This window comes from Gadus morhua, chromosome 8, assembly GCF_902167405.1.
Source record: "Gadus morhua chromosome 8, gadMor3.0, whole genome shotgun sequence".
NCBI classification, from domain to species: domain Eukaryota; kingdom Metazoa; phylum Chordata; class Actinopteri; order Gadiformes; family Gadidae; genus Gadus; species Gadus morhua.
Genome location: NC_044055.1, coordinates 1699914 through 1725118, shown reverse-complemented (window position 1 = coordinate 1725118; position 25205 = coordinate 1699914). Strand labels below are relative to the sequence as shown.

Below are 25205 nucleotides of genomic sequence, written 5' to 3'. Positions count from 1 at the left end.
CACACACATCCACACCCAACACACATCCACACCCAACACACACAGGAGACAGTGGAGGTGAGAGGCTCCACACCCCACACACATCCACATCCAGCACACATCCACACCCAACACACACAGGAGACAGTGGAGGTGAGAGGCTCCACATCCACACCCCACACACATCCACACCCAACACACACAGGAGACAGTGGAGGTGAGCCCCAACACATCCACACCCAACACACATCCACATCCAACACACACAGGAGACAGTGGAGGTGAGCCCCAACACATCCATATTCAACACACATCCACATCCAACACACACAGGAGACAGTGGAGGTGAGCCCCAACACATCCACACCCAACACACATCCACATTCAACACACACAGGAGACAGTGGAAGTAAACCACAAGACATCCAACACACATCCACATTTAACACACAGAGGAGACGGTTCACACACAATCCTGTGTGTGTGTGTGTGTGTGTGTGTGTGTGTGTGTGTGTGTGTGTGTGTGTGTGTGTGTGTGTGTGTGTGTGTGTGTGTGTGTGTGTGTGTGTGTGTGTGTGTGTGTGTGTGTGTTCAGGAAGCGGTCAGCTCTGAGTTCATCCAGAAGCTGGAGTGCTTGCTGCAGCGGGCCTACCGCCTCCAGGAGGAGTTTGAGGGGGCTCTGGGGGAGTCTGAACCCCACTCCAAGACCAGCAGCCTGGGTCAGTACACACACACACACACACTAGGGCTTTGACTTTTGCCCAAAAAACATATTCGAAGTTGGGAAGGGAGCGGGTGGCTGTATGTGACACTGGCGTCCACTGAACACGTAAGGAGGCCGAGTGTTGTTGTGTCCGTCCAGAGAGACTTGAGGACGTGTATCTCCTGAACCTGGAGGACGTGGCGCTGAAGGACAGCACGAGCATCGCCTCCAACGACTCGTTCGTGTCGGCGGCCGAAGTGAGTATCAGGCCCCGCCCACACAGGCCAAAAACAATCTTTCCCCCTCCTCCGTTTCCCTCTGACGCGGGTCGGGAATGTCTCCGTAAAGAAGTGCTCATTGCGAAAATGCATCGAGCGGTAGGAACGCTGCAGTTCATGTTCAAGGCCACTCGGTGGCGCTGGTTCTCAACCAATAAAAGAAGGAAGACGAGGACCTTAACCTTTTAGATTGGGCAGTAAATACTTTTTAATGTACAGTGAGTAATTACATTTACCAAGGGTCTGTATTTAAAGCTACAAAAATAAATCAAATCAAAAAAACTAATTTAGACGTAACTCCAACGTTGCCGTCCTGGTGGGGGGGGCGATGACGTCATCGTTTGCGTATTTGGCGTCAACACGAATCCGAACAGGAAAACGCATAGGGACGTTTTTAACTCATCCACCCTGGGACCGGATCCATCGAATCCGTCTGGACGGTCGGCCCAAACGCACAAGGCTCACCAAACAATCGAAGGGGCCTCAGTGGCCCCTCTGGGCGGTCACACCTCTTAAAGGTCCCACATTATACCACCAGGTGTGAGTGTGATAAGCCGTTCCATTAGCCTACCCGGTGGACTGTAGCAAACGTTGCTCATCTATTCGTCACACATCTAGGTGGACACGCCCACTTGTGATGTCAGAAGAGGCAGGGGAGGGGGTCTGAGTAGCCCCGGTCTCCCTGCCCATTTAGTCACTGAAGGGGGTCACCTGTTTGTTAACCTGGTTAACGAAATACAACTCAATTATCATACAACTTTGTAATAAATATATTGTGCGTGTGTGAAGTGTCGCAAGCTAAGCTATGTGTGCTATATGTATTTATTTGCCATTTAGTTCAGTTGCCATTATATAAAACTAAATTTGGTTGCGTTGGTCACCATGGAAAGAGGAATAACAACACTAGAGTCTAACTGGGTCACAGTTGATGCAGGGAGAGGCGTCCCTATTAATAGAGCGCTATGTCAGCAGCGTGAATGATTCCCCCTGCAGCACCCCACAAAAAGCCGACCCGTTTCCTAGTGTTGGATACTGACGGTGTTTAATCCACTCAGTGCATCCTACACACATTGAAACGGTTCTATAGTCTCACATCGATCAGCAATCGATGAGCCAAGCTACTGGATCCTAAGGAAAACCTAAGATTAATTTGCTGTTGATTGTGGGACGCGTCACGCGTTTCCCTGGCATTCTTTTGACCGTGGCCGTGGTTAGACAACATAGCCAACAATACAAAAGTACTATCAAATAATATTTAGTCTCAAAATTTTGCGTAGAAGCACATTGTCTATACTTCTAGCCAGCCCCCACTATCTTAACGTAATGCCGCAGTGGTGTGGTAAACTCTGTGAAACAGTTTTGTTGGTATGCAGCCAATTGAATGATCTCCCAGGTGGTGATCCGGGGCGGGCCACTATTGGAACTCGCTCCAGGCCTGACCCTAACCAGGGGCGCCTGTCTGTCTGTCTGCCTGTCTGTCCCAGCTGGCCGAGCAGAGGACTGCCTCCTCCCTGGGCCACCAGCTCTTCTACCTGGAGGCTCTGCAGCTGGCTGAGGACGGCAGCGTCTCCTGCCGGGTGCTGCGGTGAGAGACCCCGGCGCAACCGCACCGCGCGATGTAGCACAGGCTCGCTCCTGTTGGGCCCCTCACAGACGACTGACCCATCTGAACGGGACCCCGCGCTGGTTGCAGAAGCCGCACGGGAGAATGAACTGTCGATGTCCAAACCGCTGCACTTTGAAACATCTTATTTTACCCTCTTTATTTTAAGGCGAGTCGATGCAATGCCTCCTCAGTTATGTACTAAAGCTGTTGTCCGGCTGTCGTTTCCCAGGACGGAGCTTCTGGAGTGTCTGGGAGACACCGACTTCTTGGCCAAACTCCATTGTGTGCGTCAGGCCTGCCAGGTACGTCACGCTCACTGAGCTTTTACTTTGACATCGGACCAGATCCTTCGCCACCAGAGTGTCCTCACGTGTTGTCCTTCATCCCCAGCTTATTCTGAGTGACAGGACGACAAGGACATTTCTAGTGGACACAGGCAAGAAGATACTGTCTTCGATCATTGTCAAAGCACAGAAGGTGGGACATGCACTCACTTGGAAGAGGCTAGTGGCTATGAATCCTGAATTCCACCTGGGCACTGTGTCGTATCTGAACGGCTGCATTTGTTTGTCTTTCAGAGCCCAAAGAGATTTGAGGAAGTGTTTGAGGAGATGATTTCCTTCTTGGAGCACGCAGAGCATTGGGAGAACACAGAAGTGGAGCTGGCCACTCGTGGGGTGAGAGTCCTTTCATACAGTAGTACAGTATTAAATCGTACGAAAACTGTTCATAATCAATTCATTGTTTCATTTCTTCGCCAGATCAAGCACTTGAATTTCTATGACATAGTCCTGGACTTTATCCTCATGGACTCCTTTGAGGACCTTGAAAATCCGCCCGTGTCCATTCAAAATGTGGTCAACAACCGTTGGCTGAACAGCTCCTTCAAAGAGACAGTGAGTCAGCCGTTGTGCCACTCTAAATGGCCCTCCCCAGGCTTGTAACAGCTCATCGTGTATGTCAATGTAACCTCTTCCAACTGGGACCTAATTACTGATTTGTTTCCCATAGGCGGTGGCGTCTAGCTGTTGGTCTGTGCTGAAGCAGAAGAGACAGCACATGAAGGTAGAATGAGTTCACTTAAGGGATATTACCAGGCTGCCTTTTACAGCTTGATTTGCACCAACGAACAGCTGTTTGGGTGTAGTTTAGTACATAGTTCAGTGGGTGTGTGCATATGCTCATTAGTCTTGACGCCTTTGGGTTCATTTCCACTTTTCAAGATGCACAAACAAATAGCTGCACAACGGGATAGACCTACAGCCATGAGAGCAAGAGAACATGTCACATCAGTGGCAGCCATCTTGTTTGTTTATGAAGTGTTCTTAACCACAAAACAAAGTGTTCATTGTCGTATTAAGTCCGCCCAATTCTAGATAACCATGGTGATTGACCCGACCCAGGCCAGCTGGTAATCGGAGTGGTAGAGGGGACAGGCTCAAATTAAAGATTAAATAAAACATGAGCTTGAAGCATTTTCTGGATCCCAGGCTAGGTGAATACTTAAGCAATAGCTCACGACAGGCTGTGGTATGTGCTCATTATACTACTGTTAAGGGGCGTTGTTCGGCCCGACGCACAGCGGAGGGCCGGCGACCCCCTTCACAGTGGTATAATGAGCACATGCCACTGACTGAAGTGATCTATTGCTTTTATACAACGGTTACTATTATGGCAAAACGAAAGTCATACACACTACATTTAAAAATAAACCAAGAAAGTCAAAGTAGCTGTTTTATTAAAGAATACAAAAAAGTAGTCCCTCCTGGCTGCCTTCAAAATGCACGACGGTCACTATGCAACACACTTTAGTGTCCCTCCGAGAGAAGGCTCGGCTAGAGCGGTTCGCCGGCAATTTATCCTATGGAGCAATTCACTCACAGTGTGCCTAAGCTTTCGTAGGCCACTCCCAACAACTGCTACTTTGTAACCGTTTCTACTTTCGCTTCCTAGGCTACTACCAAACTGCTACTTTGTAACCGTTTCTACTTCCAGGCGCGGAGTGATATGCAAACTTTCACAAAATGATCGGGCATCATAGCAGTTATGTATACGCTCATTATACAACAGTTAGGAACCAATCAGATCGCTGGATTTATGCCGCCCGTTGTATATATTTTTTGGAGGTCTACCTTTCTTTTCCCCCTATGCAGAGATCTATAACAGGTAGAGGCATTCTAAAGGATTATTTAGCTTGGAAGTATTCGGTTCAGCAAACAGATGGATTCATACCGTCATTGTTGGTTGTGCATTTTAGTCCATAAGCCCATTTAGACCAAATGGTATGATGCAATATTCGTCTAACTTAACCCTCAAGCCTAAGAAGAACCTAACCGTTGGGAACAGGGCCTCCAATGAGTGTGCCGGTATTTATTTGGAATCAACTGTTCCAGGTACCCGATGGATTCATCGCCCACTTCTACGCTGTGTGTGAGCAGATCAGCCCGGCTCTGGCTTGGGGCTTCCTAGGTCCCAAGAGCTCCCTGCATGACTTCTGTCGCTTCTTCAAGGTAAACATGGACACAATCAGACTTCAGAAGTGCTTAATTGGAAAAATACATTAAAGGGGACATATTATGCTTTTTAGACTTTTATGACCTATAAACGTTATAATTGATAGTCATGTTTAACCATACTAAAGTGTCAAATAATGACATGCTTGCATTTCGACGTATTCCCTGCTGACAGTCTGGGGTGGCTGTGCAGCGCGCTAAACACTCGGGACAACGTTTGCGATTCACTCGTTCACATTTCCGGGAAATCATCTACGTAGAGGCACTCCTGCCGCGCCCCCATATGTCAAATCTGCCTGCGCGTGCGCTTCAAGGAAGGTAACCAATCACAACGGAGTTGGGTTGGCAGGAGGGGGGCGAGGGGGCGGAGAAGGACGAAACAGCGTCGACAGGAGGCTGAAAGCGCCCAGATGAGAGGAAGAGTTTCCCGAAAATCGACATTGTTTTTTGTGTATGGTTAAACATGACTATCAATCATTATAACGTTTATAGGTCATAAAAGTCAAAAAGCATAATAGGTCCCCTTTAAGAACAGTCTTATTAAACCACTTGGTTAATTCGACTGGTATAAGCACGGATGTTAAGTTGTGCATGCCTCCCCCCCCTCCAGGACCAGGTCCTCTCCTTCCTCAAGGACATCTTCGACCTGGACAAGGTGCGCTACTCCACCGTGGAGAGCCTGGCCGAGGACATGCTGCTTCTGCTCCACCGTCGCTCCGCCCTGCTTCTGTCCTACCTGGGCGCAGACGGCCCCCGCAACGCCCGCCCACCGCCGACGGGACCCAACGCCCTCACGGAGGGCCGAGACCAGTGACGGGAAGAAGGGTTTCGTTATCCGACCTGCCTACTGTACCCAGGGGTCACGTGACATTAGGGAGTGGGTACACGGTGTCTACCCTGTACACGTCTTCATGCCTCCATAGATTTTGTTCTCAAAACACTACAATGTAAACTTATTTTTAGTACTTTTGAGCTTGTAGGTCATATTTAGATGCTGTCCCAAGTTATTACGCATCGTGCAATTACTGTTTGAGAAGATGGATCTGCCTTCGTCATACACCAGCCTCAACCTTCCAGTGCCAACGCAATGCAAAAGCAGGCTCGCTTTTGGCCTTTCTAGTCCCGTTCTTTAGTGGGGTATTGGGGCCAAGTTTTATGCATTGAAAACTGACCGTCGGGAAGTCTGTTTTAGAACGTATCAATGTTTAATGTGGAGCTATATTACCAGTATATATTGTCGATGAACTGTTGTATAGAAAAGCTGAATTGTTAACTCACCGACATTCTTGTCTCTCGCAATAAGGCAAGCCAGATGCCCCAAAACACTACATGGATCCCACTAGTATATTTTGTTACAATGCCTCATTTTTAACCACATGCGTGAGCCAATAGCAAGTCAACAATTGCTTCAGTGATGTCCAAGATATTTATTACCCAAATAGGGTATATATATATATATATATATATATATGCACAATAAACACTGAGTAGTAAAGCTCAGAAACGGAACTTGTGAGTGTCGTTCCTAGTACGGCCATCATTGGACAGCATTAATGTATTCCTTAATGCAAGATTTGGTAATGTTCTGCAATGTTCTATGAAAAAACCAACATTTGAAGTCAATCAAAATAACTGCCATCCTAATGTAATAATCAATGGAAACGAGGCAAGAGTTAACTAATTAATTACAATTTTATTAGTGGACATGGCAACATCAAGTCAAATAAAAACCATAATACATTCCATAATATACACAGTACATGAAACCTTGTGTTTACCTCTAAGGCATGCTCCTGATTGCTCACTGCCGTTTGTCTTCTACAACCCCACGACCTCCTTGTTGAAACTCACATCAGCCCAGATGAAAAAGAGCATCTCAGATAGAAAAGCAGGCAACTTCAAACAATGTGACCTTTTCACTACAGGTGGTACAATTTATTAAAATGCCAGTATAAAAAAATAGCCAGCCCCCCCTCTCCCAACACCCCAGGAATATAAATGCAAGTCAAGAAGTGTTTAAGCACGAAGTTCATCCGATCCTAGACTGTCTCACTTTAAGCATTAGTTCTGTTCAAGGTGTTATTTAGGGCAAGATAAGAACAAGATATCCAACATAATTTAAATAGCCATTAGATAACTCAATGAAATGGTTAAGAAACAATCCGAATTCAAAGAATGCATCGCACAGAACACTGCAATTTCAGCTTTTGTATTTCATTGCATTGTGTTTACCTTAATCACTGGAGCTCTGGGAACGGTCTACTGTTGCGCAGCAGTAAAGACTCAAAGGATTCCTCGTTTTGGGGGTCAAACTACCACGGGCCTGATTCTACGATCTACGCCTCCAGCACTGTGAGCAAGAAGTGAAGGGTGCAACAGTTTAAAAAACGATAAGATTTGACTGCACTTTGGACAATTTCACACCATCACACAGTGAGCATCAATGTTAAGTGTGGGGATTCGGGCAGAAGACAACTGATAACCTCCACTTAATAATCAATAATCAAAAGGCATGCTATAAGTTTCTATCCAAATACAAGAAAGGGAGGGGGGGGGGGTGATCGATATGAATTAAGTGCCACACTTTCATTGCAGAAAACGCTATTATCAAAGACTTAATATGTACTACAAAGACCTTTTAGAAAAGACCCATGGACTATGGGAATACTGGTCAATTTGTGCCGTTCTTAAAATAAACATTGCAATGAATGGCTCAAGTCAGATCTAACGGAACAGGTCATCAGAACGCATATCATGCAAAGTCAGAGTGAGAGCACATCGATATCTAAGCAGAGCAGTTGATATTCAATTCTCCAGATGTTTGCAAAGAACCAATAAGATGCATTTTAGGCATGTATCACAGCACGTGAGCATCTTTGTGCATGTATGCAGGTTAAGTCACAGGTCAAAGAAAAACACTCGTTTCCTTAGGGTTCGCTTACCTGTGTTACTGCAGCAGAACCTAAGGTGCAAGGGTCTGGGGTGACACTGCAAAGATCAGATATTGCACTTTGCCATCAGTGAACAATGCAGTCATAAAGGTTTGGATTTAAATCAACAGCCCGTCACTGCAGTGCTCCATCACAACCATTGCATGGCGCAGTCAAAATCAAGACGTTGAGCTACTCGAGTACTTCCTCTACCGGCAGTGCTCGGTGTGTGTGTGTGGGGGGGGGGAAATCAGAAACAAAGCAGAGATCTACACATGCTAGACTTTCATGTCAACTTTGCTGAATAAGATGGCATTTGAAAACAAGTCAAATCATACCGCGTTCTAAACCACATTGCACTTGGCAGATCACATGTCGACAACATGGAAAAACAACCACATGAACAGTTCCTATAAACCTTCAGTTTGCCTAGATAAGTCACTCCCTGCATCCGTTTGGTAAGTCAGAATTGCGGCCTATCAAGACTAATCTAAAACAAACTACATTGCAAACCGATTCAATATGCTTTCCATAATGTTGCAATGCATTTATGTAGACGTTGAAGGAAAATTTTAACATTCTCAAACAGTTAAAAGTACAAGAGATTGAACCAATTCTAAAGGAATCACAACCGCTCTAACATACTTACCCCAACAAACGGGAGAATTGCAATAATTGGACAAAACTACATTTGCAATTTGGCAAACAGTGAAATAAGCTCTCAGTTATTGTACTTACATTATAGGAGGGCTCAACTCAAGGATGAAGGACTGCTTAGCCAATCGACCCTACAAACCCATATTCTTATGATCAAACACTAACAGAATTGTCAGAGCAAAAACAATGACTTTTGCAGTGGTTTTTATATCAAAAATCTTTAAAAGTCTATACATGGGGTTCATGTGAGACAATTTAAAAAGGAGGAAAAGAGCAAAAACTTTTCAATGCAAATATCATATACGTTACGACAATTTACCTTACTGTCCTGGAAAAGAACAGCACAAAAAATATATACTACGGTGCAACATTTCTTGCGGCCATAATTTCGGAAAAATATCTTCAAACAAAAGAGACACACATACTTGCTTACCGCTTTTCTAAACTGGCCTGTGGGGGAGGAAGTGTCTATGATGGCAGAACAGTGCATACTACCTCAACAAAGATCATCACCAGGCAAGATTAAAGAAACACAACGCCAGAGTATTGCAGTTAATGCATGAGTCAATGCGAAAGGTCTCCAACGACAACAACACCTGCCAGATTCTAAAGAAGCACTCGCATGGAACAACAGGTCTATTGGACTCGGGATAAAAGGCATGGACGCAACAGGTCTACTAGACAGCCATGAAACTGGTTGCCAAAAGATGAGGGGGAGAGAGAGAGAGATACAGAAGAGTACAACTTAAAGTCAGCCATTTGAGGGGACTACAAAAATAACCAGGGTCTGAATTTGAAGCTTTTTTTGATTGAGCCACCCCCCCTCCCCAACAGCAAAACAAGAGCATACACAATATAACATCAACCCCTCCTCTAAGCATCCCAACTTACCAACACAGGAGGTTTCATTTCGTTTTATTGCAAAACACAACAGGGAATAGCATTTAAAACTGAGATGATATACATGGCAATGACTACAATTTAACATGAGTTCAAACCACATTGTGTAGATACAGGCCTGGAATGACCACCACTAAAAACAAAGCATTTACAAGATAAGTAAAGGAAAACAAAAAAAAAAAAGGAGGACATGTTCGCCGGACGAGCGGACGTCTACGAGCACACCTTCAAACCAAGGAAATTTAAGATCTTCATCAAGGCGTCTGCATCCAAACATTTAACAAAGGATTTGTTTCGACAATGAAGCATTTACTTTATGTCCACGTCACATTACTGGCCCTGCGCAGAAGAAATACATAGAAGATACATTGCATGTTAAGAGCAGAAACACTGGGCGCAGCTTCCCACAAAAGAAAATAACGCCTGTATGGGAGGAAGCGGTGTGGTTAGGAGAGCTGCAGCCTCCAGCTCCCAGCCGACCGACCCTGATGGGGGAAGGGTTAAAGCCAGGGGGGGGGGGGTACAGTTTCTTTAGGAGAACACCAGGGTGGGTCATTAGGGGAGATGGGGGGGGGTTAGTAGGAGACACTTTAAGACATAACGTAGAGGAGAGGGGGTGGGAGGGGCGGGTCTGAGGACGAGTTGGTGCAGGTTATGGAGCGAGGCGTACCTGGGGGGCTTGGGGGGCTCCGCCCATGGCCTGGGGGCTGGCCGTGCCGTAGTAGGCGGCCTGCTGGCGGTAGTACTCGGCCCAGGCGGCGCTGTAGTCCGGCTGGCCTCCGGGCTGGGCGGTGGCGGCCGCCGTGGCCTGGGGCGCGGCTTGACCTTCGGGGGGAAAGAAAACGGAAAAGATTACGACACGTTTGTCACCGGCCAGCGGCGGCCTGGTTCGGCACAAACACACTACATTTTTTTTTTTTTACTTGATTACGGTATACTACGATCACACAAATATTTTTTTTTATTCATTAAATGTTTTAGAACAGCTGGAAACATCTGTATATTATCTAGTTCTCGGTTCCAAGGTTTCTTTTGGGAGTCACATCCTGAATAAATACATCATGTTTTCCAACTCAAAAATAAAATCGATGATTTCAATATTGGCCAAAATAAGCACGAATTATGATTTTTTTTCCATAATCGAGCAGCAGCCCTACTGGCAAGACGGCTTTAACGGGCTCGGTTTGTGAGATGGGGAACGAACCCACCACTGGTACTCAGAGTGGCGGGACAGAAACCCTCTGTTGCTCTGGGGCGGCTGTGGGGGCCACACTCTACTGAAGTGAGAGTGCTGCCAGGACACGGCCGCCCGTTGGATGGGTGACTAACCAACAAGTGATTGGAGGAGGTGCATCATCCAAAGTTTTTGCAGCCGATACTTTTAAGCATTTTGCCATTTTATGATGACTCGATAAGAGTTGCAATGTTAGATCCTAAACCAAAGAAATAGGGCGTATAATTATAGCTAGACTTTGTTTTGTCGCGTCTCGCATGAGAAAGCAACCGTCTCACGTCGCCATAATGACAGATATTTTTTAACAGTCAATTTCTAATCAAATCAAAAACACCATTACTACCAATAACTTTACTGGGCTCCTACACTTCCAAAATGGAGACAATCATTTTGAATTTGATGTCCTATAGCAGGTGCTGCCGTGAGAACAGCAGCACGTCACCGTGCATCACGATGATGAGCCTTGGTTTTAGGCAGACATGGAACCGGTCCTACCTTGCTTCTTATAGTAATCTTCCCATGCTTTCGTGTAGTCCTGGGGCTGCTGACTCTGTTGGCCTGCAGAAAGGTAAAAACCACCGTTAAACCGCTGCCTCTCCATCCAGTCCACCAGGTCTCAGGCCCAAGGCCCGGCCACCTCAACAACAGGTCGTTATAAAGGGTTGCGTTTGCAACAGTACATTTTGATCCTCTTTATATATGGAAATAAGGTCAAGCAGAACACCCTTCCTTCAACAAGGGGTTGTGTTTCCATTACAACAGTACATTTGATCAGATTAGATGGACACATTGGGGACATACAGCATTAGTGGGTCATGTTGTTGGGCACCAGACAGGTTTCTGCCGTCGGTTTTCAAATGGCCCGGATTGAGTACTAGGGTTAGTTCTAGGGACAAGCGCCACTCTTAAGTCAAATGGAGAGGGTGAGCGAGTCTGCAAATCCCAGCGCTGAAACCAAAAGCAACACATTGCACCGGTCTAAACAGCGCAGGTTAGGAGGTGAGGACCCAGCTCTGGTCCCCCCCCCGCCCGGCTCCCATGTCTCTGCTGATAGGCAACAGGAAGGGGGGGGGCCCGGTTTAGACTGGGTAGGATGTGGACACTGGAGCTACGGTGATATACCCGTTTTCTTGTAATATTCCTCCCAGGCCTTGGTGTAATCTGCCTGTCCGCTCTGACCGGGCGCCTGCGAGCCACCTGTTAAAGACGGTACAACGTGATTGGTCACCATTCCCTTATGGAAGAAAGAAGGAATTAAATGGTAGCATGTCCTCCACCTGCTCAGGTCAGGGGCTCAGACCTAGAGAAGTGAGGGAAACTAACCTGGATGGGGGGGGGGGGGCAATGGAAAGAGTACAGGGCAGGCCAAATCATAAAGAAGGGAGATGCTCTGATAGCGGAGGAAGGAATTTAGACAAGTTACCAATTGAACACTGGTCGGAAAATAGGAGGACCAGGCGGCACGGGAGGCACATAAGGCAGGGCTGCGCTACTCTGTGGGGGCCCTCCTCTACAGACGCCCAGGTGTGTGTGTGTGTGTGTGTGTGTGTGTGCGGGGGGGGGGGGTTACCTTGGCCGTTGGACTGCGTGGTTCCGGGGGCTCCGCCGGTGGGGGTCATTGGGGCCTGGGGCTGCTGGCCGTACTGGGAGTAGTACGCCGCCCACGCCGCAGCGTTGGCATCAGCAGCAGCTTTGTCTGGACATGTATCGTGACCAAGAGCAGAACGTAAGAATCGACCCGTGGAGGACGGCGTACGACGACAGGGTTCATAGGTCATACTAGGGCTGGGCGGGCCGGCCTAAGAGTAAAATCTGATTTCTTTCAAACGGATGCTTATGGTTACCACAGACTCTACACCCGCCGTTCTGTCAGCGCATGCTGCCATGTTTATATTTTACTTTATCTAAAGAGAAGTTACTATGAAATAGGAAACCTCAGAAAAGAAGGTGCTGTAAATACCCGTTTCAAATAGGTGCACTTGATAAATAAAAATTAGTTCAATATCTTTGTTTATGATATTTAAAATTACGATTAAAAATTGATTAATCGCCCAGCTCTAGTTCACACCTCTGCAGTTAAGGTCACGGTGAGATCATGTAGCAGAGGACTTCCCCCTTTGCATTCTACTTCAATAGGTTAACATCATCACTGGGGTGGTTCTCCCCATCGAGGTAACACACAGCAGGTCGTTCACTCCATCCAGATTAAGGACTCACTAGGGTCAGGCTGGCCCTGCTGCCAGTGGGGGAAACCGTTGCCCCATCCCTGAGGCTGGTAGGGGGCCGGAGGACCACTGGGGGGGGAGAGAGACACCATCAGGATCAACACTTCAGCACCTTCCACGTTGATCGTTTTTATTCCACATGCATTCACATTTGTGTCTGCCATCATACTGAACCTATCCATGTATTCTGTGTTTGTCTGCATCCTGTCAAAGGACGCCACTGTGTCGCGTTGGGTCGGCTTAGCTCAGGAGGTAGAGCGGTTGTCTTGTAACCGAGAGGTTGCTAGTTCGATCCCCAGCTCCTCCTAGCTGAGCGTTGATGTGTCCCTGAGCGAGACACTCAACCCTAACCGCTCCCGACGAGCTGGCTGTCGCCTTGCATGGTTGCTTTGGAAGTTTGGATAAAAGCGACTGCTAAATGCCCTAATTGTAATTGTGTTCATCTCTTTATCTGTATCGTGTTCTAAGTCCCGGTCGATGAGTGTCTATTTCTGAGCAACACTTTGATGTGACCAAGACTTATTTTACTTATACATGCAAGCATGGTCTATGAGCTGATGGCTGGGATGAGTAGAAGGCCAAGCAGAAGCGAGTACTCACTGTGGACCGGGGGGCCCCTGGTTGTAGGGTCCCGGGTTGTAGGGCCCCATTGGAGCACCGGGTGGGCCTGGTGGCCCTGGGGGGCCGTGGGGGCCGGGTCCTCCGTGAGGCCCAGGTGGACCATGGGGTCCTCCCATTGGGGTGACCGGACACTGAAACAAATGAACCCCGAATGCATGATTATCAGCAGACACTTCCGATTGGTCCATCACAACCCGGTCACGACTCTTGGTCATCCAGCAGCTTAGGAAGCGCTCTCAAGGAGTCTCACCCCGATCTTCTCCTCCACGAGCTGCCTGGCGTAGTCGATCTGCTGGGGGGAGCCGCGCACGGTGAACATCTTAATGTTGGGGTCGGCGTTGGGCGGGGGGTTCCTCTGGAGCTCGATCCGGGCCCCCGACTGCTGGCTGATGCCCTTTATCGTCTCGCCCCCTGGAGACGAGAGGACGGCCTGTTAGTCCCACAACACAGACACCAAAAGGAAACGGCCACGTCCCTCGAGACGAACCCACTCCCCCGCCCAACGGCCAGCGAGCAGCGAGCAGCGAGGGTCCTCACCCTTGCCGATGATGAGGCCGGTCTTCATGGTGGGGACAGTGAAGGTGAACTCCTGCAGGCCTCCGGGGGGGCCCATGTTCCAGTTGCCCTGTCCGCGGCCCCGTCCCCTGCCCCCCCCGTGACCCGGGGGCCCGCCGGCCTGGACGCTACGCAGGAGGTCGGAGATGATGTCGGCCGCGTGCTGGGCCTGCTCGGGCGGGCCCATGATCTGGGCTATCCTCTCCGGCGTGGTGCCGTCGTCTTGTTTGAACTGGATGCGGACGCCCGTGTCGCTCTGGATCTTCTTGATCATCTCGCCGTTCCTACCGATGACGATGCCGACCGCGAACCTCGGCACTGGGACCTGGGGGGGGGGACATTGAGTAGCAGCCGCGGTCAGGAGAAACCACTTGTCACCCCGTGCCCGATGTAAGTGGATGGTGGATTAGAAAACGATTTGACTTACTTCAATGTTACTCACATCTAAGCTGTCACCACCCCCCAACCTAGAGCCATACTCCCCCCTCTGCTCTCTGAACCCCTGGTCTCTGATCAGCTCCATCACCAACTCTTTGGCTTGCTGAAAGACACATGGATGGTTAGGACAGGTGACATCAGCATGGCGCTACTTAAGGGAATGGCCAGGTTGCATCGAATACACATTTTGGTAGGACCACCAACCTGAACTTTGAAAGCTTCCCCCGAAATCCGGAGAGGTTTGTCTGCGCCCGTGTTTTGAGGTCCCTCCTGGATCATGACCATCTTAACTCCGGCTCTCTCCTGGTTAATGTAAAATATACACAAAGTTGAGTTCATGCTGGAGATAAGAGAAATTAAGACTGATTGTCAAGCTTGGATGCTAAACAACTAACCTGAAGGCTCTTAATGGTTTCCCCTCCCTTGCCAATGACCAAGCCGGCTTTAGAAGCAGGGACCATGATCTCCTGAACTGACATGCCAGGGCCCTCGTTGTGGTGGAATGCTGGTGTTGGGCGACCCTTCTCCACAATCTCTGTGAGGAGCCTCTTCGCAGCCCTATAAGGAGTTTGAAAAGACATTAGCTTATGGTACCAATCAGTGTGAGCCTGTGAGGACATCCCAACTTTATAATTAAAAAAAAACCTGTGGAGGAGAACTTACTGGATGGCGTCTGGGGATCCTGTCAATGTCACCGATCTATCGGGCATGCCGCCGCTGTCTGCATGACAAAAAGGAGAAGGATTTGTATACAGGTTCCTGCACATCTCTGGTATGAAGCTAACATGTAAATGTAGTTGTGTGTTTACCTGGGGCGATCTGTATTTTACATCCAGATTCCTGCTGCATACGGGATATCTGCTCACCGCCTCTCCCAATAACTGAAAGTTTAGATAAAGGCGTTACAAAAAAAAAAAGACTACCGTTTGCCTGAAGAGGTACATTAAAATTCAATACAAGTGTGTGTGTGTGTATATCATGCATTTTACTCACTGAATCCAACCATGCCATCGGGAACCTTGAAGTCCTCCGACGCGGACCTGATCAACCAACGAAAGATGTACATTTAGGGGTTGTGAAACATCACAGTCTTACATCAACAATAATAAAATAAGCAGAATACGAAGTGCAAGATGTTTCCCATATATTTACCTTGGGGGACCTCCCATTCCTCCCATTCCGCCCATTCCACCCGAGAAGGCTGTAAAACAAAGGAGCAAGTCAGAAGACATGTAGTCATTGCTAGGTCGTGGAAGACAAACGTACTATATTTTGGATTAAAGTTGATGAAAGTGTACTCACGGTCACTAGGTGCCACTTTCTTTGTCTCTGGTTGGTCTGTGGAGGAGAAACAGCCAACATGAGTACATGCCTATTCACTCATACTCCCACTACTTACAAACATGACCAGGCTTCACCGAACCGATGCACATTTCTGAAAATTGAATACAGACAGCGCCTTGAATATTGAATATGGTTAGACGTCACAGGGAGTACTTTCAAAAGACTGGTTTCTATTCTTCAAGTGTGCATACAAATAACACAAATAAGCTGCCTACCCTGCCCGAGCAAATGTCTAATCAATTAAAAAGAATCCCTGGTTGTTTTTAAACGTAACAATTTAATGTCCAATAAGAATCATGATAACTGCACATAAACAATTATGCATGCAGCATAAATCAAGATGACCACAAGTCCGAAACACGCCCTCTTTTCTACTCCAGCCCCAACCTGGCATCAATAACCGGAGACCTCCAACAACAACCCCCCATGCAAAAGCACACATTTAAATAAAGAACTTCGGGCAATTGAAAAGCATGAGAGTCACAGCGTTCCGCAATGTACCATACTCAATGAAAAATAAGGCGTGTGGATCTCGAAATACACTACCTTTGTCACATTTCATACAGGCAAGCATGTTAAGTGGGGGGAGAACTATCAATGTATCAATTTAGGCCACTGACCTATATTGAGGTTAGGCATGGGAAAATACCCACCAGCATCTTCCAGGGGCCTTTTCTGGCCTCCGTAGCCAAACTCGTTTGTTGTAGGTGCAGCAACGCCGTCGACTCCGATCTTAGCCGCGATCTATGTATTAGATAATTAAAACAATTGTATTAACCAAACTGTTCATGAACATTGAAAAGGTAGCAAGCCGCAAAGGGCGGCATACGTGCTTTCCCGGAAGACGAAACCAACAAAAGAATGCGGTTACTTCCATGTTAGCTAGCAAGCTACCAAGTTGCGTCGTTGCATAGACAGGATTTAACCAACACAGCTTCGAACGGATTAAAACAAAATTCACATATTCATCGCGAACCGTGTACCACATTTAAAAAACAAAATTTTCCATTAAACACGGGAGAAAAAAATAAACGATAGCTAACCAATTTAGCCCATTACTCTAGCCTTGCATGATACTGCATGACGTTAGCAGGTAAGCTGACGCGGTCCTTTTCATGCTTTAAATACCATTTAAAAACCGAACTTCGAAGCCGCAAGTAGTGGGAAAAAATACGAAGCCGATACCTGTCTCGCTCGTTGAAGCGCGTCTTTGAAAGCGTCGTTCATCCCGGCGGGCGCGTTAGAGGACGGGGGAGCCACGTTCGAGTAGTCTGCCATGACTGGTGCTGTTTCTCCTCTCGTGCCCGGCGACAGAAGATGGCCGTATTCATTCACGCCCAGTCTCGCGCTCAAATTCAACTCATCGCGAGCTCAAGGAGATTCCGTTCCCCAAACCCCCCCTCCCCCCCCCGAGGCTGATCGTGACCCGTCGATACCTCTCTGTTCATCATGATCGATACGAACGACTTTTATACATAACAATGTGATATAGATAGCCCTCTATAGAAGTACTCGGTGCTTATTGAGAGTCGTATATCCGTGCTTCCAAACTGGGTGAGAAAAGAAAGGAGAATGCCTTGTTGAAATGTCTGTCCCGAAAGTTGGAGATGTTCATACTTATGTGAGGCATTCATTATCACACACTTCAAATAGTAGGCTACATCCACGCGTCTGGTTACAGCACTGTTCGTTCAACTCCTAAACAGTGGCGTAACATCATGGTGATATGCCCGGGTGGAAATGTTTATTTTTGCGCCCCTGAACAGGACTTCCGAGCGGGGGGGGGTGGTCGCGTTGTCCTACGGTGAGGGTTTCGTATAATTTAGTTAATTAATTAAGGGCGCCACCAGAGGGCGCCCACGACACATTTGCCGCCCTGGGCGATATATATTTTTTCCTTCCTTCATGGGCCCCTGAAGCGTGACGCCGTCTGGGCCCCGGTGCAGTTCACCGGTTGCACCGTCGATATTTACGCCACTGCTCCTAATGATTCACAGGGCTTCAACAGTATAGCTTGAATTAATAATGTAATGAAACCACACCAGCCTATATCCTTTATGATCTTAAATGTGGATTTCACACGAGTACATCCTGCTGGTCTTTGACAAAAACACATATTCCCCGATCATCATGAATATAATAAAGTATGACTCAGGACAATGTGGAGTCAAACAGAACTTCTAATTTCCTGGTTAACGTGTAGTTCAGCAGAGCACATGGAACTGCCCTGATGAAGCTGGCTCCCAGGCCGTTGTAATAATACCCTCTCAGTCCGTGCCTTGCGATTCCAGTAAATCCTTGTAATACACTTGAGCTGGGATGGGAAACCGCGCAGAAAGCTGGAAGAGACAGACACACTAAATATGAAACAATATGTCTTATGTTTAAACAAAAATATGCAGCTTGGCTTAAATTATTCGTTTGCAAACCATTCATACCAAAGAAAGTGTTAAAGTTTAAATAATACAAGAACATGTCCACGGCGCAGATCTACATGCTGCCAATGTAATGGCATTCACATCTGGGTCTGTATATTGGTCCAAATAGATATGCGTCATGTACCCTTTGGCCTGTTGCTGTGTTCGTATCACCGCCAGTGGGTAGCTGCTCACTTCTCCAGAGGCAAATGACACAAACCTGAGGAAAAACAGCTGGGAGTCGCTGTTGTAGGACGGATCCACATATTATCACGGCCAAAAGCTGTGTGCGCCTCCAGACGACATTAATCTCAAACGAAAACAAAAAAGGCTTTTTTAAAACATATTTTCAACCTCACTTTGTACTACAGCGCTCACCGCATTTTCTGCAGGAAATGCATTTTCTAGTATTGAATGTGATTTACATTTTAAGAAGCATGTTGAACTACCTCACGCACCTTACTCACAGAAAACGGATAATATTTCAAAGGTTGTGCAATAAAGAGAAGAAAAGAGACTGAAGTTGATGGTTGCTATGTTCAGTGTCTGATTACTGTCCAACCATAACTCAACTCATCCACACTCAAATAGTAAATCTTTGCATTGGCTATACAACCCTCAGCTGAATTTAACTGAAATATGGTTATGGTTCTTAGCAGATGCCTTTTCCAAAAAGAATGTAAAGATCACAGGCATTTCTATGCACAGGAATCCCTTATTCGTGGGATTACATTTTCTAATTCACCTAGGCATTTTCTTCTGCTATCACACATACATGTAGTCTTGATGTTCTCAGACTTTTCTCCTGATGGGCGTGTGTTGGAAGTGAACAACATGTCCAGAAATTGGTACTCTGGGAATCTCCTGAAAAAGTACTACCTCTGAGGTATATTTTATCCATAGGAAATGTAAATTACCTTATATGTGAATGAGGTATAGAAAGTCGGTATATCTCACACCACTTCTGGGCGTGTTGATGACGCTTTGGTGTGCATTTGCATGTCATTGAGTGTCAACCTAAATTATAATAAGCCTGTTGCCTTTTGTTCGACTGAATTGTTAGAAAATATTTAAATGTTGGCACTGCTTTTCGAGTCATTCATGGTGAACGCTTAAAGATAGGTATTATCATTACCCTAAAAGTACACATACAATAAATTACAATAGGCCTACAAGAGTTCACAGTTGCACGCGTACATAGAAAATATTTATTTTATTATTAACAACAGTTAACTGAACAATATAGGGTCCTGGCCTTCCACTCCCTGTTTTCACAGTTTAACACAGAATCAACTACATTTTACCAGTGTTTGTTGTATGTGAAATTAAGAAAAAAAGTACGCTCTCTTTCTCCGGAAACGCAGTCGTTCACAACTCCTTTCTTCTTCGTCGTTTACATTTGTCCCTTACTCATGCTCCAATCCTTCATCGATCAATGCTTCGGATGTTGTGAATACAACGTAATATATTAGGGATGGGCATTCGATTAAATTGTCTTAGTCGATCGTCAGGAGAATTAACGATACATTTTCGATTAATCATTAATATTTCAATATAAAAATGAACTACTTCAAAATGCAATTAAAATTGATCGTTAATTCTCCCTCGTTACATGGACACTTCTGGTCTGATCAGAAGTGGAAGAACAGCTCAATCGGAATAGAATATGATCATACAACTCCATGAGAATACACCAGAATGTGCGAGGGACAAGGTACCAACTTTGTAAATGCCATATAGAGTAGGCCTACATCCGGATTGCATGATAGGAATAGATCTATTCGGAATACAATTCTCTGATCGGAATAGAATTCCATGAGGAATAGAAGAGGTGGTGTAGTCCGCTATATTCGACATCTAGGCTTATACATTTATTCCGATTGGTTTGGGATGGGTGTGGCTACTTTTTTACTTAGAGAGATGGCATCAGCAGTTGAAGTGGTTCGCAATCGGTCCGTCTGTACTTTTATGCACACATAACTGGACCGCTGTCAAGGAAAGTGGATTCTTTGCCTGATTCACGTCTATCTTATCACTCGGTTACTTATCAACCCCAGCGTGTCGGGCTTCTAAGCAAGTCATTCGTCTTTGGCGGACTATTTCTCTGCTGAACAACACTGCGAATGGTACGGTAATTGTAAAACGACACACTGTGTGAAGATATTTTTTAGCATTAGTTTTATCGATGATAAATGTACGTCATCAACAGAATTCTTAATGATCAATTAGTCGATCGTCAATTAATCATGCCCATCCCTAGAATATATGATGCATCGTTGCGGCGACATTTAAGGGAGCACCTATTATGCTTTTTCAACTTTTATGACCTATCGTTGTTATAATGATTTAATGATTTAAGTGTCAAATAATGATGTACATGCATTTAGACGTGTTCCCTGCTGACCGTCTGGGGCTGTGCAGAGCGCTAAACACTAGGGACGCCGGTCGCCATTCACTTGTTCAAATTTCCAGGATTTATCTACGTAGAACAATCCGAATGTTCCATGTATGGTAATGCTGCAACATGCTCTTCCGGAAGGTAACCAATCACAAAGGAGTGGGGTCGGCAGGAGGGGGGCGAGGGGGCGGAGAAGGACGAAGCCGAGTGTTGACAGAATGCTGAAAGCGCCCGGATGAGAGGAAGAGTTTCCCGAAAATCGACATCGTTTTTTGTGCTGTGAATCGTGTCAGGTTGCGCTATAGGAGTAATTTATAAGAAATGAACACCAGAAAAGTAGTATAGTAGGAGATCTTTAAGTTGATCACGATGAGTTCTGCCTGTTCTGCCTCCATACTGTCTGTGGTCATACCAAAACTAACTAGTGACAGCGGCAGCACTGATCCCGTCTGTTGCGAACTTAGTCCCTGGTCACATCCCGCCCCTTGCAAGCCCCCCCCCCCCCCTAAACCCCCGTTGACTCTACTGATGTCCGAACGACATCGATGTCTGCATATGACGCATCAACTGTGGATCACCCTCACGGTCGAAACTTGACAACGCATATCCTCTTTAAATTCTATTTTTTTTTTAAAATGGCCAAACATTTTCTGCAAATATAGTGCATCTCACCAAACCTCAAGATCTCAGCGATAATGTCGGCCGCTTTCTGGGCCTGCTCGGGCGGGCCCATGATCTGGGCTATCCTCTCCGGCGTGGTGCCGTCGTCTTGTTTGAACTGGATGCGGACGCCCGTGTCGCTTTGGATCATCTTGATCGTTTCGCCGTTCCTACCGATGACGGTTCCGACCCTAAACCTCGGCACTGGGACCTGGGGGGGGGCATTGAGTAGCAGCCGCGGTCAGGAGAAACCTCTTGTCACCCCGTGCCCGATGTAAGTGGATGGTGGATTAGAAAACGATTTGACTTATGGCGCATTTCCACTGCAGGGTGCGGAACGGATCGGATCGCAAAGGTGCGGGTCGGATCGCGTTTCCACCGCCAAAAGTGGGCGTGACCCGGACTTTGCCGTACCCGTTCCGACCCCATTCTAGGGACTCCTCCGTTGCGGTACCCAAAACGAGACCAGACGCCTGAAAGGGTACCCTGGAATTCTAGCTACACCCCCCCTCCGTTGATTGGTCGACAGAATCGTCACTTCCGGGTGACGCGGGGATAAAAACAAACAAACAGTAGCCTCGAGGTATTATTCTTTACAATTAACATGTCGCGTAAAAAGCTTGCTTGGGCGAACAAGGAGGTGGAGACGTTCGTCTGCATTCTTGCGGAGGAAGACGTTGTTTACGATGTTTACGTAGCTGCCGCGGCGATCGACATCCGGCCTACCACAAAGGGTACTGTCGGCGGTGGAAACGCGACCTCGGAACTGAGCTGGGCTATACCGCCCCCTCCCTACCGCCCCTTTGCGATCCGATCCGTTCCGCACCCTGCAGTGGAAACGCGGCATTACTTCAATGTTACTCACATCTAAGCTGTCACCACCCCCCAACCTAGAGCCATACTCCCCCCTCTGCTCTCTGAACCCCTGGTCTCTGATCAGCTCCATCACCAACTCTTTGGCTTGCTGAAAGACACATGGATGGTTAGTACAGGTGACATCAGCATGGCGCTACTTAAGGGAATGGCCAGGTTGCATCGAATACACATTTTGGTAGGACCACCAACCTGAACTTTGAAAGCTTCCCCCGAAATCCGGAGAGGTTTGTCTGCGCCCGTGTTTTGAGGTCCCTCCTGGATCATGACCATCTTAACTCCGGCTCTTTCCTGGTTAATGTCAAATATACACAAAGTTGAGTTAATGTTGAAGATAGAGAAATTAAGACTGATTGTTAAGCATCCAAGGTTGACAACTAACCTGAAGGCTCTTAATGGTTTCCCCTCCCTTGCCAATGACCAAGCCGGCTTTAGAAGCAGGGACCATGATCTCCTGAACTGACATGCCAGGGCCCTCGTTGTGGTGGAATGCTGGTCTTGGGCGACCCTTCCCCACAATCTCTGTGAGGAGCCTCTTCGCAGCCCTATAAGGAGTTTGAAAAGACATTAGCTTATGCTACCAACCACTGTGATGACGTCCCAACTTTATAATAAAAAAAAAAAACATGTGGAGGAGAACTTACTGGATGGCGTCAGGGGATCCTGTCAATGTCACCGATCTATCGGGCATGCCGCCGCTGTCTGCATGACAAAAAGGAAAAGGATTAGTATACAGGTTGTTGTGGTGTCAGCAGTCTGCTGTGTTTTCCTCCTGGTCTGCCACTCCTCCTGTCTGTCTCACCTCACAGCTGGCCCTCATCTACAATCATGCTCACCTGGTCTTCATCCCCAATCAACCCCCTTCATAAACCCTTGGATTCCCTGCTGTCGGCGCCAGATCGTACTACCGTGGTAACTATACGTGCCTGGCTCTAGTATAACTTGCTACCTCGCTCTTTTTCTCAAGTCTCTTGTTGTTTTTGGACCACATCAAACTTTTGTTCCTCTGCCTGCAGTTACCCGGCACTCTCTCCAGCTCGCCCACCTCGCTCTCCCCCCGGCTCCCTCATCCACTACCCGCTTCCCACCTTGTTCAATAAACCCCTTTTTATCCCTTCAACATCGTCTGTCTGCTCTTGGGTTCAGCATCGTCTATCATAACACAGGTTCCTGCACATCTCTGGTATGAAGCTAACATGTAAATGTAGAAGTGTGTTTACCTGGGGCGATCTGTATTTTACAACCAGATGCCTGCTTTATACGTGATATCTGCTCTCCGCCTCTCCCAATAACTGAAAGGGTTTAGATAAAGGCGTTACAAAACAAACATACGGTTTGCCTGAAGGGGTAGATTAAAAATGCATTACAAATGACTGTAAATGCATGTCATGTATTTTACTCACTGAATCCAACCATGCCATCGGGAACGTTGAAGTCTTCCGATGCGGACCTAATCAACAAATGAAAGAAGTACGATAAGGGATTGTGAAACTTCAAAAGTCAACAATGATAAAATAAGTAGAATCCAAAGTGAAGTGGAAAATGTTGCTCCTATATTTACCTTAGGGGCCTGCCCAATTCACCCGAGAAGGCTGTAAAACAAAGGAGCAAGTACTATAATTGGATTGAAAGTTTAAGAAAAGATACATTGTCAGTCAATAGGTGCAATTTTCTTTGTCTCTGGTTGGTCTGTTGAGGAGAAACAGCTAACATGAGAACATGCCTATTCCCACTACTAACAAACATGACCAGGCTTCACCCAACCCCAGGAACAGAAGCACATTTCTGAAAAATGAATACCGATAACGCCTTGAATACCGAATATGTTTAGACGTCACAGGGAGCACTTCGAAAAAATAAGACAGTGGTTTCTGTTCTTTAAGTGTGCAAACAGTAGACTTAGTAGACGCATGCTGCAGCCAATCAAATCGCTTCCCGCTACAAAGCCGATGTGTGGAATAAATACAAAAGATGACACAAGAAATAGGTGACTAAAAAACAATCCTATCATTCCACAATTCTTTAAACAAATATAACGGCCGGATCTTTCCTGCTTCTTGCAAAATCGATCCAGTAGACGCGTGGTATTTGCATAACCGCGATCTGAAAGGTTGAACATTTCTTAACTTTTTAATGCAGGCCACAGAGCAGAATGGAGGACAGACGGACCGACGATGCATTTCGCGAGCGCCCCATGCAAAGTCAATGAGATCCGTCTACCGACGGAGGTACTGTGAACAAGGCTTTATGCAAATGCACTCCAAGTGACTACTGAATCCATTTTGCATAGCAAGCAGGTAGAAACCGGAAAAATCCGGCTGTTATATACTTTTTAAGAAATGTTGAATCGATAGGATTGTTGTTAGTCACCTGACTACGACCTTTGTATTTAGATCCACACATCGGCTTTGTAGAGGGAAATGATTTAATTGGCTGGAGTATGCGTCTAAGAAGACTAGTCCCCTGACAGACACGGCCTCGGTCATCCGTCGACGGACACATAGTAGTGTGAACAAGGCGTGAACGAGGCGTAAAGTGCGTCAAAGCGTCTGCGTGGTCATATAGCGTTGTGTGAACCATAACCAGCTCTTAACTTCGATGTCGCAAGTGGTAAAAAATAAAGAAAGAAGAAGCGTATACCTGTCTCGCTCGTTGAAGCGCGTCTTTTAACGGGTCGTTCATCCCAGCGGGCACGTGAGGACGGGGGCGCCACGTTTGAGTAGTCTGCCATGGCTGGTGCTCTTTCTCCTCTCGTGCCAGGCGGCAGAAGTTCAATATGGGATTATCGCGCTGATGCGTAGTACTTCCGCATTCGGTGATCTTTGTGCACCTGACTGCAGCACGCAGCTCTGGGACGACCCATCAGGTCCCCTA

At 46.8% G+C, this 25205-nt stretch overlaps 2 protein-coding genes across 15 annotated transcripts in view; one reads left to right on the top strand and one right to left on the bottom strand.

Moving 5' to 3' along the window:
- miga1 (mitoguardin 1) overlaps nt 1-9400 on the top strand; it is a 13592-nt gene extending 4192 nt beyond the window's left edge. The window contains exons 7-16 of the mRNA XM_030364878.1: nt 575-698; nt 842-939; nt 2445-2545; nt 2796-2868; nt 2957-3043; nt 3145-3243; nt 3328-3462; nt 3578-3631; nt 4960-5076; nt 5690-9400. Coding sequence (XP_030220738.1) covers nt 575-698; nt 842-939; nt 2445-2545; nt 2796-2868; nt 2957-3043; nt 3145-3243; nt 3328-3462; nt 3578-3631; nt 4960-5076; nt 5690-5893 — 1092 coding nt within the window. The 3' untranslated portion in view covers nt 5894-9400. The remainder of the gene's footprint in view (nt 1-574; nt 699-841; nt 940-2444; nt 2546-2795; nt 2869-2956; nt 3044-3144; nt 3244-3327; nt 3463-3577; nt 3632-4959; nt 5077-5689) is intronic.
- fubp1 (far upstream element (FUSE) binding protein 1) lies at nt 6753-25205 on the bottom strand. Of its 14 annotated transcripts, none has more exons than XM_030364855.1 (19): nt 17169-17326; nt 16604-16727; nt 15942-15977; nt 15792-15840; nt 15633-15679; nt 15449-15520; nt 15303-15360; nt 15035-15197; nt 14844-14942; nt 14629-14742; nt 14184-14526; nt 13897-14057; nt 13626-13777; nt 13018-13094; nt 12371-12514; nt 11923-11997; nt 11296-11358; nt 10237-10391; nt 6753-9905 (listed from the first exon to the last, which is right to left on the bottom strand). In XM_030364855.1, the coding sequence occupies exons 1-19, from the start codon at nt 17259-17261 to the stop codon at nt 9897-9899; spliced, it is 2034 nt and encodes a 677-aa protein (XP_030220715.1). In that variant the 5' UTR covers nt 17262-17326; the 3' UTR covers nt 6753-9896. The 14 variants fall into 14 exon arrangements, with proteins under 14 accessions (XP_030220715.1, XP_030220716.1, XP_030220719.1 ...); XM_030364856.1 differs by having other exon boundaries at nt 12371-12502; XM_030364859.1 differs by having other exon boundaries at nt 12371-12496.

Excerpts from the sequence above, each read along its gene's own strand:
- fubp1 (XM_030364855.1), bottom strand. The coding sequence starts at position 17,261 with ATGGCAGACTACTCGAACGTGGCTCCCCCGTCCTCTAACGCGCCCGCC. Across the intron at positions 14,743-14,843 it reads GGGAAGCTTTCAAAGTTCAG|CAAGCCAAAGAGTTGGTGAT; the intron begins GTTGGTGGTCCT and ends TGTGTCTTTCAG. Across the intron at positions 12,515-13,017 it reads GCAGGGCCAGCCTGACCCTA|GTCACGATACATGTCCAGAC; the intron begins GTGAGTCCTTAA and ends GTTCTGCTCTTG.